The sequence below is a fragment of the Gorilla gorilla genome, chromosome 4 (genome assembly GCF_029281585.2).
Source record: "Gorilla gorilla gorilla isolate KB3781 chromosome 4, NHGRI_mGorGor1-v2.1_pri, whole genome shotgun sequence".
NCBI lineage: Eukaryota > Metazoa > Chordata > Mammalia > Primates > Hominidae > Gorilla > Gorilla gorilla.
This window is the reverse complement of record NC_073228.2, coordinates 22,559,946-22,579,602: the sequence shown is the minus strand read 5'-3', so window position 1 is coordinate 22,579,602 and position 19,657 is coordinate 22,559,946. Positions and strand designations below refer to the sequence as shown.

Sequence of the window (19,657 nt, the reverse complement as noted above, 5' to 3'; positions counted from 1 at the left end):
AGATTTCTAGAATTTCTGCTGGTAATCATAGTTCATTGTGACACTTTAGTGCAGTAAAAAAAAAAACAAAACTGTACTTAAAAATATTTTACCATCACAACTTGCCATTCAGTCCCTTAAATGAATCCTCCACCTGCTTCTCCCCCATATACTTCACTATATATAACACCTGTATATGCAATGATTTTCTAGAGTCTGGAAAAGTAGATATTTAGACTTGAGTTCTTAGCTTGAACTTTGGTAGCTTCCTTTCTCTTGTTTCTGACATCTAGTAGACACTGTTGGAAAACATTCATAAATGTCATGTGCAGATTTGTATTACTACTTTGAAGGCAGTATTTCAAATGGTAATATAAGTATTTCTTGTCTCATCTTTTTTTTTTTTTTTTTTTTTTTTGAGACGGAGTCTCTCTCTGTCACCCAGGCTGGAGTGCAGTGGCCCAATCTTGGCTCACTGCAAGCTCTGCCTCCTGGGTTCATGCCATTCTCCTGCCTCAGCCTCCTGAGTAGCTGGGACTACAGGAGCCCACAACCATGCCTGGCTAATTTTTCTGTATTTTCAGTAGAGACGGAGTTTCACCGTGTTAGTCAGGATGGTCTCGATCTTCTGACCACATGATCCGCCGGCCTCGGCCTCCCGAAGTGCTGGGATTACAGGCGTGAGCCACCGCGCCCAGCCTGTCTCATCTCTTAAGAGACGTTGTTATGAGAGTCATCAGTGGCTTGCCAAAGCAAGGGATCAGGAAGATGTTTAGCCAGTGTATAAAATAGAATGTGTGATCCCAATTCCCTTGTCTCTTTAAATCATTAGTGGTTTTAATCAAACAGGTGAGTTGGGTTTAGAGACATGGAATGTTAAAACTGGAAGAGGCCTTAGTCTGAGTCTCCTTATTTTATAGTGGAACTAAAAGAGGCCCAGAAAGGTAAAATGACTTGTCTTAGGAGACACAGCTAACTTTTTCTACAGCCGGAATTAGAATCCAAATCTCTTAGATTCTAGTGTTTTTCCTATGTCAAAATATCCCATTACTAAATCTCATTAGCTTTAAATTAACTTAAAAGTAGAGCGTTTAGGCCAGACCAGGTGGTTCATGCCTGTAATCCCAGCACTTTGGGAGGCTGAGGCGGGCGGATCACCTGAGGTCAGAAGTTCGAGACTAGCCTGGCCAACATGTGAAACCCCGTCTCTACTAAAAATACAAAATAAGCTGGGCATGGTGGTGCACACCTATAATCCCAACTACTTGGGAGGCTGAGGCAGCAGAATTACTTGAACTTGGGATGCGGAGGTTGCAGTGAGCCGAGACTGCACCACTGCACTCCAGCCTGGGCAAAAAGAGTGAAGCTCCAGCTCAAAAAAGAAAAAAGCAGAGCATCTAGTAACTTTCCATGGTATGTAGCAGGGTTTCTCAAACTCAGCACTATTGACATCTGGACCAGATAATTCTTTGTTGTGGGGCTTTCTGTATGCTATAGTATGATTACCAGTATCCCTGTATACCAATATACCCATTAGATCCCAGTATCACACTCTCTCCCCCTATTGTGATAACCCAAAATATTTCCAGACTTGCCAAACATCTCTTGGGAGGCAAGATTACCCCCAGTTGAGAAACACTGATATTCAGATATTAAGTCACAAGTACTGTTCCTGGCCTGTGGAATATATGTGACACCTCCCCGACCTCCTCCTCCCTGCATATGCCTCTAGAATAATTCCTTCAGATGCCAGTCTGACCTAACCTAAGGGCCTCCTTCCAAGGATCTCATACCTCGAACCTGACAGCACAAGGCTCTTTCCAGGCGAGGTGCTCAGGTTTCCCTGCCAGTGGTAACTACCTTGTTGGAATCCAGGGTGATGTGTTACAGAGGGTGGCTGAGAAAGTCCAAAGGACGTGCCTGCTGAGTCTTCAAGGACAAGTCAGAAGGAACTAGTAAGAAAATGGAAAAGGCTTGCTAGACAGAGAGCATGTACCAGGCTGAGTGCGGTGGCTCACGCCTGCAATCCCAGCACTTTGGGAGGCCGAGGTGGGTGGATCACTTGAGGTCAGGAGTTCAAGATCAGCCTGGCCAACATGGTGAAACCCTTTCTCTACTAAAAATACAAAAATTAGCTGGATGTGGTGGTGCACACCTGTAATCCCAGCTACTCAGGAGGTTGAGGCAGGAGAATTGCTTGAACCTGGGAGGTGGAGGTTGCAGTGAGCAAAGATCATGCCATTGCAACAGAGCAAGACTGTCTCAAAAAAAAAAAAAGAGAGAGAGAGAGAGAGAGCGAGCATGAGAGCATGTACCTAATGGCAAGGAGTGAGAAAAGCTGCCTTCTCCTGACTCTAATGTCAACATACGATGAGAAATGAAGCTGGAGATAAAGCAGGGCCCAGGTCTTGAGGAACCAATTATACCATGCCATGGAGTTTGGAATAGAGCCTGAGGATATTTAGAAACTGAGAGGAGAGTGCATCTGACTTGCATTTTAGAAAGATCTGAAGTACAGAAAATTACAAAGATTGGTGCCTGTAATCCCAGCACTTTTGGAGGCTGAGGCAGAAGGATTGCTTGAAGCCAGGACTTTGAGACCAGCCTGGGCAACGTAGCAACTCTGTCTCTACAATAAAAAAATAACAAAAATTAGCTGGGCATGGTAGCTCACGCTTGCAGTCCCAGCTACTTGGGAGACTGAGGCGGGAGGATCTCTTGAGCCCAGGAGTTTGAGGCTACAGTGACCTATATGATCAGGCCACTGCACTCCAGCTTGGAAGACAAAGCAAGACCCTTGTCCCTAAAAACAAACAAACATAGCTGGGCTTGGTGGCATGCACCTATAATCCCCGCTACTCTGGAGGTTGAGGTGGGAGAATCTGGGAGGTGGAGGCTGCAGTGAGCTGAGATCATGACACTGCACTCCAGGCTGGGCGACAGAGTGAGACTCTGTCTCAAAAAATTAAAAAAAAAAATAAAAACAAACAAACAATTAAAAAGATGGGGGAGGCCAGGCGCGGTGGTTCACGTCTGTAATCCCAACACTTTGCAAAGCCAAGGTGGGTGGATCACTTGAGGTCAGGAGTTTGAGACCACCCTGACCAACACGGTGAAACACCGTCTCTATTACAAATGCAAAAATTAGCTGGGTGTGGTGGTGGGCGCCTGTAACATCAGCCATTCGGGAGGCTAAGGCAGGAGAATCGCTTGAACCTGGGAGGTGGAGGTTGCAGGGAGCCGAGATCGCGCCACTGCACTCCAGCCTGGGTGACAGAGCGAGGACTCATCTCAAAAAAAAAAAAAAAAAAAAGATGGGGGATTTAAAACAGAAGCATGGGCCACCTGAAGATGAACACTTGATGTGCATATAAAAGGAGACACCTGCCAGAATTCACTCCTGCCTTCTTACGCCACAATGGGGAGGATTCTCCTCCTAGTACCAATGATACCACGAAGACTGGCGTGAAGAAGAGCACAGGTACCTCCTCTTCCACCACCCACGTATGTGGGAGAGGAGACTTTTGAACACCAAGGCAGGAAGAAGAACTTTTTCTTCTGGGAACCAAGACTTCACAGAGAGGTTGAGTTCCCTGTCATCCCAATTTCCTACTTGAAATTCAGGATACATTTTTCCCAGAAAGAAATATGATACAAAATTTTGCTATTTTTAAACGGATGATTCAGCCAATTTATGGATGAGAGGTGTTTTGTGTATGCATGTGTGCTTGTGTGTGTATATTAGCTGCTGAACATATTTTTGGTGCTATGGGAAAATGAATTGCAGATTGACTTTCAAGCTACAATCCATTTGCCAGCTGTGGACTCTGCACGCCTATGCAGAGAAAGTAAGAGCAGTAATGACAGTGGCAAAATGCACCAGACAAGTTGTGATTAGAACTCTTCCATAAAGAAGGGAGTCTGGGGCTACTTAAGAGCAATGCAGCTGACCACATAAAATGCAAATTGAAGCAAGCTCTAGGTGGCTGTTCAGCCCCTGCCTGGGCTAAGCCAGTTTACAGAAAGCTCCAGTAGCTATCCCAGGGCCTGGCTCCATCAGTGTTTGGGAAAGTGAACTAGATTTTCACACGTGTCTCCTGGTTAAATGAGACTTAGGAAACCATGTTGGTTTGAGGGGGTGCTGAGCTTGTGTGTATACGATAGGAGGGAAGGGACAACATGGATTAGCCTAGAAGGACAATAAAAGTTAGAAAGTCCTTGCACCTGTGTTCACAGACCAGAAATGCCTTCCTCTTAGGGGCAGAAGCTGATATGGAGATTAGATTGCCTTCACTAATTCTCAAGAATGTCAGTAAAGGGGACCAACTTAAGTAAATTAATGTTAGTCTCACAACCTATTGCATGTTTAAGATTTGATTTGCTGGTTTGCAGCTGAAATAAGACGGCTTCCTTCCCTCTAATGCATCCCTTATGCAGATGGTCCTGGCTTCCAGCATCCTAAATACAATTCCAATAGTTTTCATTAGTAATCATCAAATCTAGCTGAATCTTCTTTCAAAGTGCCTCTTTTTGCCTTTCACTACTGACCTGACCTATCTCTAGCCTCTCCCAGTTCCAACCCACCTTGATTGCTGAGGGCAAATTTACTTTCTTAAAACAATGCTTGGATTAAGTTACGCCCCTTTGCAAGACCCTTTCACCTCTCCGCAAGTACCTTCAGAATAAAGTCCAAACCTCTAGCCCACCTTTTAAGGCCCTGTGGAGTCCTCACCTGTAAATTCCCCCCGCCCTCACCACTCCTGCACACAAGGCAACAAGGTCTCCTTGGCAGCCTCTGAGTAAGGTTGTCCTTATTTCTGCCACAGTGCTTTGTCCACACCTCCTTGAATTCCTCAATTCCTCCCTCTGTCTTAAAAGAACATTTCTGAGTCTGTCTGCTCCATGAAGTATAAGTCCGAGCTCATTTTTGCCCATGCCCTGCTCACTCCTCTCCATTCCTTGCAGTGAATTGTTCTAAGCATCTCTGGCTTCCTTGTGAAAAAGGTGATGCTGTTCTCCATCAGGGTGCTGTGTACCCACTATGTGTGAGAGGTACAGAATGAATGAACACCCCAGGGCCCTAGAAAGGCGCCTGGCACATCCTGGACACTCAACAAGTATCTGTTAATTTTAATGAATAAATTCAAGATATTCGACTGTATTCATTTTCCACCCACTTTCCCCTAGGCCAGGGACTCTCCTCCCAGGTGAGAAAAAATCATCTAGATACCTTAATTTTGATAAAGTTAGCATTGATGTATAAAAAGCAGAACTTCCTCTGTAACCCTGTGAGAAATGAGAAGCCTCCAATCTTCTTCCCCACACCTACCCCCTATTGAGTTTCGGGTTCCTTGGAAATAACTGACCTGGATCGTTTCTGACAAAATAAAACTTTGCATCTTCTCCACAGAGCAAAGGTAACCTTACCTCCAGCCAACCAAATCATCCATACATTTTTCATACTAGAAAAAATGTTTTTAAAAATGGAGGTGTGGCCGGGCGCGGTGGCTCACGCCTGTAATCCCAGCACTTTGGGAGGCCGAGGTGGGCGGATCATAAGATCAGGAGTTCGAGACCAGCCTGGCCAAAAGTTGACACCCCGTCTCTACTAAAAATTAGCCGGGCGTGGTGGCGCATACCTGTAATCCCAGCTACTTGGGAGGCTAAGGCAGGAGAATTGCTTGAACCCGGGAGACGGAGGTTGCAGTGAGCAGAGATCGCGCCACTGCACTCCAGCCTGGGCGACAGAGCGAGACTCCCTCTCGGAAAAACAAAAACAAAAACAAAAAAACCCCCAAACAAACAAAAAACGGAGGTGTGAGGGTAAAACGTCTACAGGCAAGAACAGCACAACAGGTGCTGAGCTGCAAAATCAACACACTAAACTCCCAAACAGACCTTCTAGACAAGCCAAAAGCTCTTTAGCTAACCTAATATTCTTTAGCTGTTGTTTCAGAGGCTTTTCGAGAACAAAACTGCCGCCCCGTCTTGGCCTTGCCGCTTTTCACCCATCACTCTACTGAGTGTGTGTCTGACTTGTTTATCTGGACGCAATCTTTGTCGCACCCAGTTATCTCGCTCAGCGACCGGGGCGACCACGTTTCCTTAAATCAGAGCCCCGTGGACTCCGCCGGAGAACTACATTACCCAGCGGCCTTCGCGCCCTTCGCAGGAAGGACGTCTGCGCACTAAGATACTCAGTTCCAAGTTTGGAGCTTTTAGCTGCCAGCCCTGGCCCATCATGTAGCTGCAGCACAGCCTTCCCTAACGTTGCAACTGGGGGAAAAATCACTTTCCAGTCTGTTTTGCAAGGTGTGCATTTCCATCTTGATTCCCTGAAAGTCCATCTGCTGCATCGGTCAAGAGAAACTCCACTTGCATGAAGATTGCACGCCTGCAGCTTGCATCTTTGTTGCAAAACTAGCTACAGAAGAGAAGCAAGGCAAAGTCTTTTGTGCTCCCCTCCCCCATCAAAGGAAAGGGGAAAATGTCTCAGTCGAAAGGTAAGAGGCTGTTTGCATTAGTTGCAAAAATGCAAAGGGTTGTGCATGCATTTATGAATGCATGGATGCAATTTTCGCCTGGCGAGTGCATTTTTAAGTTTGAGGTTTTCCACAGCTCAGTTGCATTTCCTGTTTAGTATGTGTCTTTTTTTGCAGACACAGAGAGTTCCTGTAAGGCAGGGCTTGCAGTTCAGCTGTGCATTGACGTTATTTGCATTCTTCTGCTAGGATTACTGAGCTCTTTTTGCCTTTTGCACAGTCAGGAGAGACAGAGCAGGTTGGTAGCGTCTAAATGTGCAAGGCTTTATATAATTGTAAAATTCTTTACTATGCACAGATATTGTAAGTAATTTTGTATGCAACAGGAATAGAAACTTTTAAAAACTCTATAGGTGAAGATGAAAGGTAAAACTTGAGTTAAACTACTAGGAAATTAATGTAATCTTATATTCTTTGGGGGAAATAGACCGTTGCGGTGCCAGTATTTAGCTAAATTTCCATTGATATCGCCTTGAACATTAGGTAACTTTTGATTTTTAAAGGAAGTAAAGGTGAAGGGTGAATAACAGCATATCACAAAAAAGCAGACGAGTCTTGCTCTTCTGAGATTTTGCACTTTACACCAATTGCTTATTGGCTCGCAAAATTTAGAAGCAGCAGTGAAGACCTAATGTTTTATGTCTGCCCATTTGGGGGATGCTTTGCATCTTGGGGGAAAATATTGGGGGTAAAACTGTACTTTTAAGCATTACAGTAGTGTGAAGGGACTGCACTGTTTCATTGACAAGCATAATGAAATATTTTAAGTGTGTAACTGCGTTTATTTAGTCAGCTGTAATAGGTTGGAAGTTCACGTTATGGTTGTTTTCTTTATGTTCTTTTATTTTCTTTTCTTAATTTTTGTTTTTAAACACAGTTGTATTTTGCAGGCTTAATGTCACCCTGGGAAGGGGATTTAAAAAATTCCTGATATGACATCAAAGAGCAGACTAGGTGCTGTCAGGTGCCCCTGGGACCCCAAGTCACTTGTTTCAGAACAATTGTTTCTTTACCATAGAGAAAGCATATGCCATATGAGAAGTATGGGATGATGAAGAGAGGTGTTAGATACTATTGAATGAGGCTACCCGGGGCACTCTTTGAGTAAGACATGGTGAAATTAAAGGGTCTAGCAAGCTTTTTGCTACTTTTTTGGGAGGGAGTGTGGGGAGTTGTTGCACCGCTTTTTAATTCTACCTGATGGGAGTCATATATCTCAGCAGCCCAAGAAGGAAGTAGTAATCTCAAGCATTCAAAGTAGCACTCTGCTTTTCTTTGAGTATTAGGGGAGAATGGAAATCTGAAAAGTTAAGAGTGCTGAAGAACCTAGGAATTGACATATCAGGTGGAGATGTTCCTTAAGTAGGGAAAACCTAAAAATCTCCTTATTGAGTAGAGAAATAACAGTTCAGAAGAGGCAGTCCATGCTTTGATGTATTAAAGAGGTGGCATTTAGTTACTTTGTATTTGGTAAACATTCGCTCATTCATTCAATTCAGTTTAATATATGTGTAATATATTGTGATATGCATGTATATACATATGTATGTGTGTATATATATGCATGTATATGTGTGTATTGTGTGTGTATGTGTGCACATGATTTAGGGACACACAAAAATATTTAAAATGAAGTTTTTCCTTCGGGTTGGTGAAAACAAGAATGTAAGGAAATCATTATAATACAAGATAATAGGACAGGTATTGAAGAGAAATGGTGCTATTGGAGTTTAAAAATGGAAGTGATTTATCTATTTGGGGGATAGTCAGGAAGGTTTATGAAGAAGGTGGTGTTTACTGTGATCTTATCTTTGGACTTTAGGATCTAAACTAAATCAGGCTCCTTTTTGCATATTTTTGGGCTCACTATGAACATAGCTCCCTCTTAGTAGAGCCAGTTTTTGAGTTGAGAAGCCAAAGGAGATATTAGCACTGCACTCTTCCCTATGGATGTGTTTACAGTGGATCAGGTACTGGTGGTCCTTCAAATCGATTCCCATTTACCCAGATGAGTTTTCTTAATTGGATTCTGCTTGGAAAGTACATCTGGAATGAACATGGGGTTCTTGTCCGAAAGGAAAATTATTGGTAGAAAGAAGTGGGTGATCATTTTAGAAATGGCAAAAGAGCCAGCCGCCTTGGCCTGGACTTTAAATGTGGAATTGGCCTTATTCAGCTATGCTATTCTCAAATGGCCAAAATACTTTTTGCAGTACCAAACTTCTTTTTTAATATTCTAACCAAAGAAATGGGAGGAAAAGTGAAAAGTGGATACAATCTCATAGTATTGAAGAATTTAACAACATGTTCAATTCAAGGACCTTTACGAACTTTCTAGATCACTATAATTCGGTTTAACAGACCTCTAATTTAAGGCACAGCAGAGGCAAAGGAATTACAGACTCTCTGGAAGCTGGAAGGACTGGGTTACTGCTCTACAGCCTTACCAACAGTGAGATTCCGAGAAAGAATTTCTTAAAAAGAAATTTTGTTTTCCACAGTTGTAACTTTAGGTGGTATGCTTTTCAGCTTGTTTATATTAGCTGTCTGGGGTTGAGTTGACATTTTTCAAATATTAAAGCAGTAGAATGCCTTTTGAGGAAATCTGAAATGTAAGTTAACAGGAAGGGCACCCAGAAAGTGCAGGAATTCCTGCACACTACAGGAAGACAAGCTACAGGAAAAATGTGTCATCTACACTACCCGGGAGAGAAGAACTATTGTTATCAGCCATAATGATCTCCGGAGGGAGGGAGAGAAAGAGGGAGGTAGGGAGATCTGGCATCCCCCAGTTCACCTGAAAATACACAAAAAGTTTGACCCTGTTAAAATACACTTTTCTCACTTCTCCTCCTATTCACCTTTAAAAAATATTAGTTTATTTTAGTTTTAGAGAGCAATAAGTAAATCATGTAAGAAATGCCTATGAGGCACAATTCAGAAGCATATAGCAGAGTGGTAGGAAAGGTCTTAACTCTACTGGGGTTCTTTGCTTCTGTAATTCATTCCACCCTGGGAAATGAAATGTGTAAATTTCTTGTTCTCTATAAATTCCTTTGTTAGGTTGTACCAGACAGACTTGTCATGCTTAGCCTGTAATCTGAGCCAGTATGTTTTATAACACCGTACATCTCAGGACACAAAATCGGAATAGGTAGCTTGGGTTTCCTGAGCTTGCTTTGTATTAGCATTGCATTCAGTTCTTTAGAGCATGCGGCCTGTTAACTGTAGGGGGCTTCAGGGGTCTCTGGGTGGTAAATTTAATGTTGGAGAAAAGAGTTGAGATTCTCTTGTCTTTGTTTTTCAGATTAGTGTTGCTTTAATGACTCCCCAGTATTTTAAAATCTGAAAGATCTACAAGGAATATTTTTAAAACTTAAAAAGAAATTTCATAAATAACCCTTGTTCATTATAGAAACATTTCATAGAAAAGGAAAAATAAGAATGACTAGTTACTGCAGTCTACACTTTGGCATTTATTCTCTTGGACTTTTTTTTCTATCTATGTGTATGAAGCATCCAAAATGTGTGTAAAACTAAGTCTATTTCGTTCCCTCTTGTTTCACTTACCAATATATGGCAAAATATTCCCAAGTTTCTATATTTCTACATTCATAGTATCCTCTTCCATTGTATTTATTTAAATAGAATCTTAATGTTTATTAACTTTCACTATTGTGAATATTTCCGTGATGATCATACCAGTTCCTACATTATCATGCATACTATGCCCTTAGATTAAATTCCAGGGAGCAAAACCACAGGCTTTGAATGTGCAGTTCTTCTTCACTCTCCATTCTCTTTTCTTCCTTCTGAAAATAGCTTTTTATTATTGCAAAAAAAAAAAATGACATATGCTAATCAAAAAATTCAAACCAAAGATAAATTCACAATAAGAATATAAAACTCACTCAAAGTCATACCACCCAGAGCTAATTACTGTTAGTTTTTTGGGTACTATCTCCATATTTGTATGTACATGTTACTTTACACACTATATATTGTATTTTATAACTTGCTTTTTTATACTCTACCATATATCTTGGATATCTTTCTGTAGTAGTACACATAAGGTTACCTATTTTTTAACAACCGTGTATTTTAATTTGTAAGAATGTAGCCATTTACTTAATGTCATATTGAGTTTTCAAAGTTTCCATTTTTTTGCACAGCTATACACAGTACTGTAAGGAATACCTGGAACATACATCTTTATACATTTGCCCAATTATTTCTTTAGGATGATTCCTAGAGGTGGAAGTCCTGGGTCAAAGGGCACGTATAGATATATTGCTAAATTGCCCTCCATAGAGGTAACACTAATTCTCATTTCTACCAATAATATTTAGAAGTGCCCATTCTGTCCTTTCAAGCATAATGGTAAATATTGCCAAGTAAATTGCTCTTCAGGAAGATGGTACCTTTCTTCATCCTGGGTATAACAATTTGAAAAAATCTTTGGCAGTTTGATGAAAGCTATTAATATTCTACTCTAATATTATTAGTGATAAGGCAGTTGCATTTTTCACTTTTTTTGACATTTGTGTTTCATGTGCCCAAATTTCTTTTTTTCTCATGAAATATATCCTTACAATTTTAATTTGGGTGGCCAGGCATGGTGGCTTATGCCTGTAACCCCACTTTGGGAGGCCGAGGCAAGTGGATCACCTGAGGTCAGGAGTTCAAGACCAGCCTGGCCAACATAGTGAAACCCTGCCTCCACTAAAAATACAAAAATTAGTCAGGCGTGGTGGTGCACACCTGTAATCCCAGCTTCTTGGGAGAATCGCTTGAACCTGGGAGGTGGAGGTTGCAATGAGCAGAGATTGTGCCACTGCACTGTAGCCTGGGTGACAGAGCCAGACTTCATCTCAAAAAAAAAAAAAAAATTAATTAATTTGGGGATCAAATTATTTTCAAAGTTAGCCAGAAAATAGCAATATTGTAGAGGTTAGGTAATCCTGGATTGATAGTTGGGTTCTGTGTATCTAAACAATTTAATTCCTTGATGAGTTCTAATTTTAATTTTAACCTAATGTCTTAAGCTGCTATCACATATTTTATAAACTCATTTTATTTATATAGTCTATAGCTATCCAGACCTATATGAAAATAATAAGAAAAATGTAGTGATCTGATTAAATTCCAGTCTGAGAAATAGCTTACTTTTGGGCATTCCTGCATTTTCAGTTATCTTTTCAGGCAAAATTAGTTTTTCTTTAGTTTTATAAATAATTCTTACATAGCACCTGGTTGTGTTATATGCATTGTTGCAGAGAAATTTAATCTAATTTTTTTTAGCTTCCTGTGCAATGCCTAATCACAAAAGATGGTTGACTTAAATTTCCTAGATTTGTTAAAATAATTAAGTCTAGAATCTTTAAGATTCTTGTTAAGAATCAATTTTAATGACCTCACAAGTCATATAAGTCAATCAGATTTAACATATCCTTAACATAGCCTTAATAAATGCACCTATTTATGCATCCTGATATTAAGTGATAGAATTTAGAGCTATGAAAGTTTTATAGTCCAATCACTTCATTTTACAAATAAGCTAACTGAGGCCTTGGAAGTGAGTGACTTTCCTGAAGACAGTAGAGTGGAGTCACAGGGAGAAGTTAGATCTACAGATTCTCTGTCCGTAAGTTCTTTTCACTAAACCACACGTGAACACTAATAATCCACATTTATAAAATTTTTTTTTTCTTCAGAATCTTTAGTATATTTCACATTTTTAGCTTTGCTTGTTTTTGTTGGGAGCAGTCTGGCAAGGGGGAGCTGATGGTATAATGAGCAGGGGTTATTTTTCTGTGTCCAAGAAATGGTGACATGTGAATCATGGTGGTGGGGTTTCTTACCAGTTCTCTGCCAAAGGATATTTTGCAAATGCTCTCATTTTGATTCCCAGTGCCTACATAGTACAGCTGCAAGTTTTAACCACTGTAATGGTTGTTTGCCTTTTATGGACTGTCTTGTTTGAAAGCCCTTGCTGGGTAACTAAACTTTTTCTTATATATCTTTACATCTCTGACTCTTATAGCATTGTCCTTATAAATAATAAGTGCTCAAAAAATGTCTGACAATGAAAGTATTTTTCATCAGTAGGGATAAGCTCTCATTTGCTCCTAAGTTTTATGAAAGATTTGGGGTAATTAAATTACAATGCAGTTTTCTTCTTGTGCTTCTTCTTTGTTTGCACTGATATTCCCATTATGTATTTGCTTAATGATTTGGAAGTTGCAAGAACAGCATGAAAAGCAACTTATAATAGCTGGCGAAGTGTCATTTCTCCTACCTAAGCCTTCTGAACAGATTTAAAGGTTGCACGATTCTCTGCTAACTTTCTTTTTAAAAAATAAGATGAATTGTCTGAAGAATCCCATCCAATAGAATTGAAGTGATTTCTGCATCCTGTGCTGGTTTTAGGAGCTGGTTTTTAAGTCTATGAGGCCTCTGAAGGATTGTCAGAGACAATCCTTTTTGTTGTTGTTGTTTTTTTTTGAGACAGAGTCTCGCTCTGTCACCCAGGCTGGAGTGCAGTGGTGCGATCTCAGTTCACTGCAACCTCCACCTCCTGGGTTCACACCATTCTCCTGCCTGAGCCTCCCGAGTAGCTGGGATTACAGGTGCCTGCCGCCACCATGCCCGGCTAATTTTTTTTTGTATTTTTAGTAGAGACGGGATTTCACCATGTTAGCCAGGATGGTCTCGATCTCCTGACCTCGTGATCCACCCGCCTCGGCCTCCCAAATTGCTGGGATTACAGGTGTGAGCCACCACGCCCGGCCCAGAGACAGTGTTTTTAACAGCTGGCTGCCCTCTAACAAAACAGGGAACTCCGCAAGGATCACCTCCCAGTGAAATGATTCTTCACTTCCTCCTTGACCACCTCCACTGCCTCTGCCCAGCCCCTTCCTCCCTGGCTTGTTCCCCACTCTGTCTCCTTTGATGGTCTTCCTGAGTTGGCCCATGCAGTTCAGTATGTAGTCCATAATCTCCCTCTTTCTGAGTTGAGGAGGATATTCAGGTTATAATCCCCATACAATGAAGTCTATCAGAAATCATCGTAATTTTTTTTTTTTTTTTTTTTTTTTTGAGATGGAGTCTTGCTCTGTCACCCAGACCGGAGTGCAGTGGTGCAACCTCAGCTCATTGAAACCTCTGATTCCCAGTTTCAAGCAATTCTCCTGCCTCAGCCTCCCGAGTAGCTGGGATGACAGGTGCCCACCACCATACCAGGCTAATTTTTGTATTTTTAGTAGAGACAGGGATTCATCATGTTGGCCAGGCTGGTCTCAAACTCCTGACCTCAGGTGATCCACCCACCTCGGCCTCCCGAAGCACTGGGATTACAGGTATGAGCCACCACGCCTGGCCAAATCATCGTAATTTAGTCAACTCCACTCTGAGTTGAAGCATTAAATAAGCATTTGCAGCATCCCTGTCATCTGTTTTACTTTCTGGTCTGTACATCCCTCCTTAAGTCAGATTCTTGAGATCAGTCTTCTTTGGACAGACCATTAGCCCCAGGTGGAGCTGCTGACCGCAACCCCTCCCTGTATCACTCCCAAGGCTGTTGTCATCATCACTTACCCTAAGCCAGTTACTTTTCATATAGTATGCTTTAGGATGTCCCATAAACACTATGGACAAAGGTGGTGTTATTATCCTTAATTTACGAGTGAGGAAATCAATTGTTGTTAACCAATTTGCCCATGGCTGGATAGCCAGTCAGTGGCAGAGGCAGGATGGATGTCTGACTGGAGGGCCCGTGCAGCAAACTGCAGCTCCTGGGCCAAATCTAGCTTCAGCTGTTTTTTTTTTTTTTGTTTGTTTGTTTGTTTGTTTGAGATGGAGTTGCGCTCTTGTTGCCCAACTGGGAGTGCAATGGCGCGATCTTGGCTCACTGCAATCGCCACCTCCTGGGTTCAAGCGATCCTCCTGCCTCAGCCTCCCGAGTAGCTGGGATTACAGGTGTGCACCACCATGCCCAGCTAATTTTTTGTATTTTTAGTAGAGACGGGGTTTCACCGTGTTGGCCAGGATGATCTCGATCTCTTGACCTTGTGATCCGTCCTCCTCGGCCTCCCAAAGTGCTGGGATTACAGGCGTGAGCCATTGTGCCCGGCCAAGCCTCAGCTGTTTTTAAGTGTAGCCCGTGAGCGAAGATGGTTTTCCCATTTTTAAATGATTGAAAAAAAATCAAAATCAATGTTTCATGACACATGAAAATGATACAAAATTCAAATTCAGCATCGACAAACAAAGTTTTATTGGAACACAGCTATGGTCATTCATTTATATGTTTTCCATGGCTGCTCTTTGCTCGACAGCTGTCGAGTTGAGTAGTTGCACCAGAGCCCCTATGTCCCACAAAGCCAAAAATATTTGCTATCTGGTCCCTTGCAGAAAATGTTTGTTGACCCTTTCCTTTATGACTTTATTCCATCGAATACTGGGGTCTCTTCATGACAGAGCTCCCAGAAACATTCCTCTCTGGCTTTAATTGGAAGTTGTTAACCTGGATAACTACTGGTCTGCTGCTCAGCCAGAGACCTCTTGGGCCCAGCCCACAGGAAATGTCTGAGTGGTGTCTCTCCTAGTTATAAGAATTGTAGGTCATTGCTCATTTCCTCTGAACTAAGTTACCCGTCTCCTTTTGCCCGTCCTGGGGTCTTTTCCCCTTAGTTGTGTTCTTCCTGTTTGCTTTATATTTCTTTTCTTTTTTTCTTCCCTTCGATGAGAAGCTGCTTATTAATTCTTCCCTGAGACTCTTCATCCTCCCCTTATTGAGCCCACATTTCTTTAGAAAGTATTAGGTTGGTGCAAAAGTAATATTGTTTTTTGTCATCACTTTTCATGGCAAAAACCACAATTACTTTTGCACCGACGTAAGAAATCAAAAATAACTCTCCTGCTACCACCATTGCCTGGCTTGTTGGTTATCATCATGACCCAGCTCAGAGGTTCCATCATTTCTTTTGTGTCAACGTGAAAGCCTCCCTGCATGGGACCAGAGAGGTTTCCAGTTATCATCTCCTGCAAAGTTTAGAGCTGTTTTCTTACATTAACCCCCTAACCCCGGGTGGGCAATTTTCTTTTGAGGACGAATATTCTTTGTGCTCACAGAGTCGCTTACATCGTGGATATTGGGTATATTTAGGAGAGAAGGTTTTGATAGAGGGTCTGAAAATGAAGGGAGGTGAAAGCTACATGTAGACAGAGGAGCTTTGGTAGAATGAGCCCAGATTTGTTCACCACATCCAGAATGATGTAAATTTAAGTCACGTACAAAGAAGTGCTAATTTCTACCATCCCAGATGGTATCACTGCTGTGATTCTTTCTGTGCTCCAGATACTGTGCTTAGTGATGAATGTGAATTCTATCATTTACTCTCACTATGGATCAGTGAGGTGATATCCCATTTTGTAGATCAGCAAACTGAGGCCGGAGAGGTTAAGAACTTGCTTCAGTTACCAAACCGATAGTGGCAGAGCAGAGGTTTTAGCCAAGGTCTGTCTGACCTCAGAATCTGAGCTCCTGGCGACTCCACTTGAGACGTCACTCCAAAATAAAGGTATGAAATCCATTACACAAAAGACATGGTCGAAGCATGAAAAACGAGTGTATTCTGTAGGAATTTGGATAGATTTGGGCATACCAGGGCCAAGTATGGTAATTAAGAAGGGCTGACCTGTGTCTAGCTATTTATAGGTTCCTTTTGACATGTCCCTTTATATGTCTTTTGATCACAGAGTACAGAGTCTGACTCATTTTGACTCTTAAGGTTGAGTTCCAAATAGAAACTGCCCATTGGTTGAAGGAGGCTGATTACAATTGGCCCACTGATAGTTACTGGTCTGGATATACAGGAATGTTATGTTAAAATGTAGGTAACAAATATTGCTTCCATTTGCTGTTCTGTAGGTTGTATCACACAGAAACTAAGCCGACTCAAACCTTGTATGTTTCCTTACACGTCTAAGTTAAATTGTATTAAAACAGTAACAAGAACGTGGCCAGTGTGGCAGCATACCTAAGTGTGGGGATTTTGCAGCCCCTTTTTGGCTTAGTGACTTTTTTCTTCCTGGTTGTTTCTATGTAAATGTAACAATTTCCTTGAAATGATGAATGAACCCACATCTCCGGTGTTTTCCTCTTGTACTGGACAGAGTGGAGGAAACTGGAATTGCCTGTTTTTGTGGCAGAGGAGGTAGATGGGGATGGAAATGAATTTCCTTTTAAAGCAATGAATTCTTTTTTTTTTTTTTTTTTTTTTCTGAGACGGTGTATAGCTCTGTCACCCAGGCTGGAGTACAGTGGTGCTATCTCAGCTCACTGCAATCTCTGCCTCCCGGGTTCAAGTGATTCTCCTGCCTCAGCCTCCCAAGTAGCTGGGATTACAGGCGCCCACCACCACACCCAGCTACTTTTTGTATTTTTAGTAGAGATGGGGCTTCACTGTGTTGGCCAGGCTGGTGTTGAACTCCTGACCTCATGATTCGCCTGCCTCGGCCTCCCAAAGTTCTGGGCTTACAAGCATGAGCCACCGCACCCGGCCTAAACCAATGAATTCTTTCTCGGCTTTCTCTCCAGCCAAAGCAGAACAGCTATACCTATGCCTCAGTTGTTTTTCATGATCCCATGCCGAAGCTGCGGAAATAGATGGTCTGGTTGTTGAGTGACAAGTTATTTATTCCCTTCCTTTATTCTCCCTCCTCCAATTTCAAATGGGATGAGAGGAGATAGCTGTAAGTGTAGGGCTAGAATCTGAAGAATCAGTGGGAACAGAATAGTTCAGAGTATGGAAATTATTTTGAAGTAAATGTAGAGATAACCTTTTTGTGATATTTGTAAACCTTGCGAGGCAGTCTTCACAGTTTATTTACCCCTTCCTGTACCCGAAACACCTTTGCCATTTGAAAAAAAAAAAATCACAACTCTGGATATACCTAAAAAGAGGACTTGGATAAGGAGTTTGTTTAGATCAATTCAACAAAGGTTTTTGTTTGTTTGTTTGCTTTTTTCATTCAGGGTCTTCTATGTGGCCCAGTCTGGCCTCAACTCTTGGGCTCAAACATCCTCCTGTGTAGCTGGGATTACAGGCAGTGCCACTGTTCCCGGCTCAACGAATACATTTTTGATCTATTGTTATGTTTAAGACATCATGCTGGGTGGAAATAGACAGAAATGCATTTGACTTTACTCTTCCACTGATTAGCCATGTGGCCTTGGAAAATCTACTTAACCTCTAGCTTCGGTTTCCTCACCTTCTAAATAAAAAGACTGACACTCATTCACGAGGTCTTTATGAAGATTAAGCAAGGTCATATATGTAACATGCTTTGGCCAGTGTTTGGCATTCATTTATTCAACAAATATTTATTGAGTGCACTTTATATTTGAGGTACTTTGCTATAGTACTCTCTCTATAAACATACATTTGCTTCACTCTTCCTTTCCTTCCAGCCTTTAAGGAGGTTATTGTCTAGGAGGAGGTAAGAAAAGCATAAAAATGTGTAGAATCTAAACTGGAATCCTAGATTAGCTTAAAAGAGGTACTATTGAGTGGGAAAGTCCTATGAATAAGAGAGAGATCAGGAAAGTGTTGACAGGTGTGGAGGTATCAATGTGATTTTTAGAATCAATGAGGAAATTAGATCCAACATAGGTACGGGAAGGACTCTTGACTTCTAGTATCCAGTGGCACAATAGAACAATAAAATAGAGCAATTCTTTAGAAGGATTTAAAAAAAGAAAAGAAAAGAAAATGCCCCAGCAAAGTATCTGAAGCTTAAGAGACCTTACTTGTGTTTTCTAAGAACTTCCTTTTTCTTACCAAGATTAATACTGTAGCTATTGCTTGTGATTGCAATAGGTGAATAAATGGAATATATCATATCTCATACTTTTAGGTGTTTTTTGGATTGTGGAAACTCCAGGAAATCTAGAGGTTAATAGTTAAACAAGTATATCATATCAACCAGGTTTATAGACACACTGTAATTATATAAGCAAGCTGTTGGTTCAATAATCAACGTCTAGCTGGGTCAGGGAATATTTTCTAGAGCTTGGCCACGGCTGTAATTTTCATTTTTTATAACCTGCTAACATGCCAACCTGCCTTTTCCATTTCTTTTTGTTTTTCTCGAATCATCTGAAATCAGTGTAAGAGAAGGAAACCTGTTCAATGTACTTTTGAATTCTCATTTTATTTACCGCAAGTAAAATAGTGTTCTGGAAAGTTCTTTGTATTACCAAATTGACTTTCTCAAGCATGATATTGGATATTAGCAAGGGAGTTCATAATTTATTTTCTATTTTTAATTTCAGAAAAATACAGTTCTAAGAGATAAAAAGATAAACATATAAAAATAGAAAGGAAGATAAAAATACAGGATAAAAGATAAAATATTTAATACAATTAATAGATTAAATACATTTTTTCTTTTATTATTTTGGTTTCAAAAACAGAGTGACATATAGCTCTGGGGCTCACAGTGGGCTGTTTCTCTGTGAACCTAGCATTTAATCACCTTCTTTCCCTCAATAACTCCATTTAAACAGAGTCAGTACAGTGTGAAGGAGGTGAATTGAGTCACCCCTACTCAGATTCATGTAAGCCACAGGGCAGTTTTGGCCTCACTTTGCTGTGTGGTTAAAGATAACATATGACCCAGCCAGGTAGAAGACCTGCCAGCCATATCATCTCATTCAAGTGGCCTGCAAAGTCTTCTTGCTTGGGACTTTGTTCCTGAATGAGCCTCTAGTTTTGTAAGGAAAGTAGAGGAAGACAATGCAGATTTAATTCTGAAATTGGTTTAAGAATGGGATTGAGAAATTTTGATATATTCAGTCTGGAATAATTGTTTTCCATCCCGAGTTTCATTCTTTCTTTTTGATATAACCCTATGTAAGGACAGGATAGCTAGTCAGTGTTGAGCAAGACATGGCAGGTAGAGGACTAGCTGTCTCTGGATTGCATTTAACAAGCATTATAGAACCACCAAATAAATTACCTGTACCTCACTCTGTGCTAGATTGATGCAAAAATGAATAGAATCCTCTTACTACCCTCAAGAAGCTCATATTCTAATGTGATGTCTATGTTTGCTAGAGCTACTGTAACAAA

General features: G+C 41.2%; 1 protein-coding gene across 1 annotated transcript in view; it reads left to right on the top strand.

Moving 5' to 3' along the window:
- Positions 1-6,164: 6,164 nt before the first annotated feature.
- Positions 6,165-19,657, top strand: part of MAP2K6 (mitogen-activated protein kinase kinase 6) — a 140,872-nt gene continuing 127,379 nt past the window's right edge. Inside the window, exon 1 of the mRNA XM_055386521.2 lies at positions 6,165-6,482. Within this exon, the coding sequence (XP_055242496.1) occupies positions 6,467-6,482 (16 nt within the window). The 5' untranslated portion in view covers positions 6,165-6,466. The remainder of the gene's footprint in view (positions 6,483-19,657) is intronic.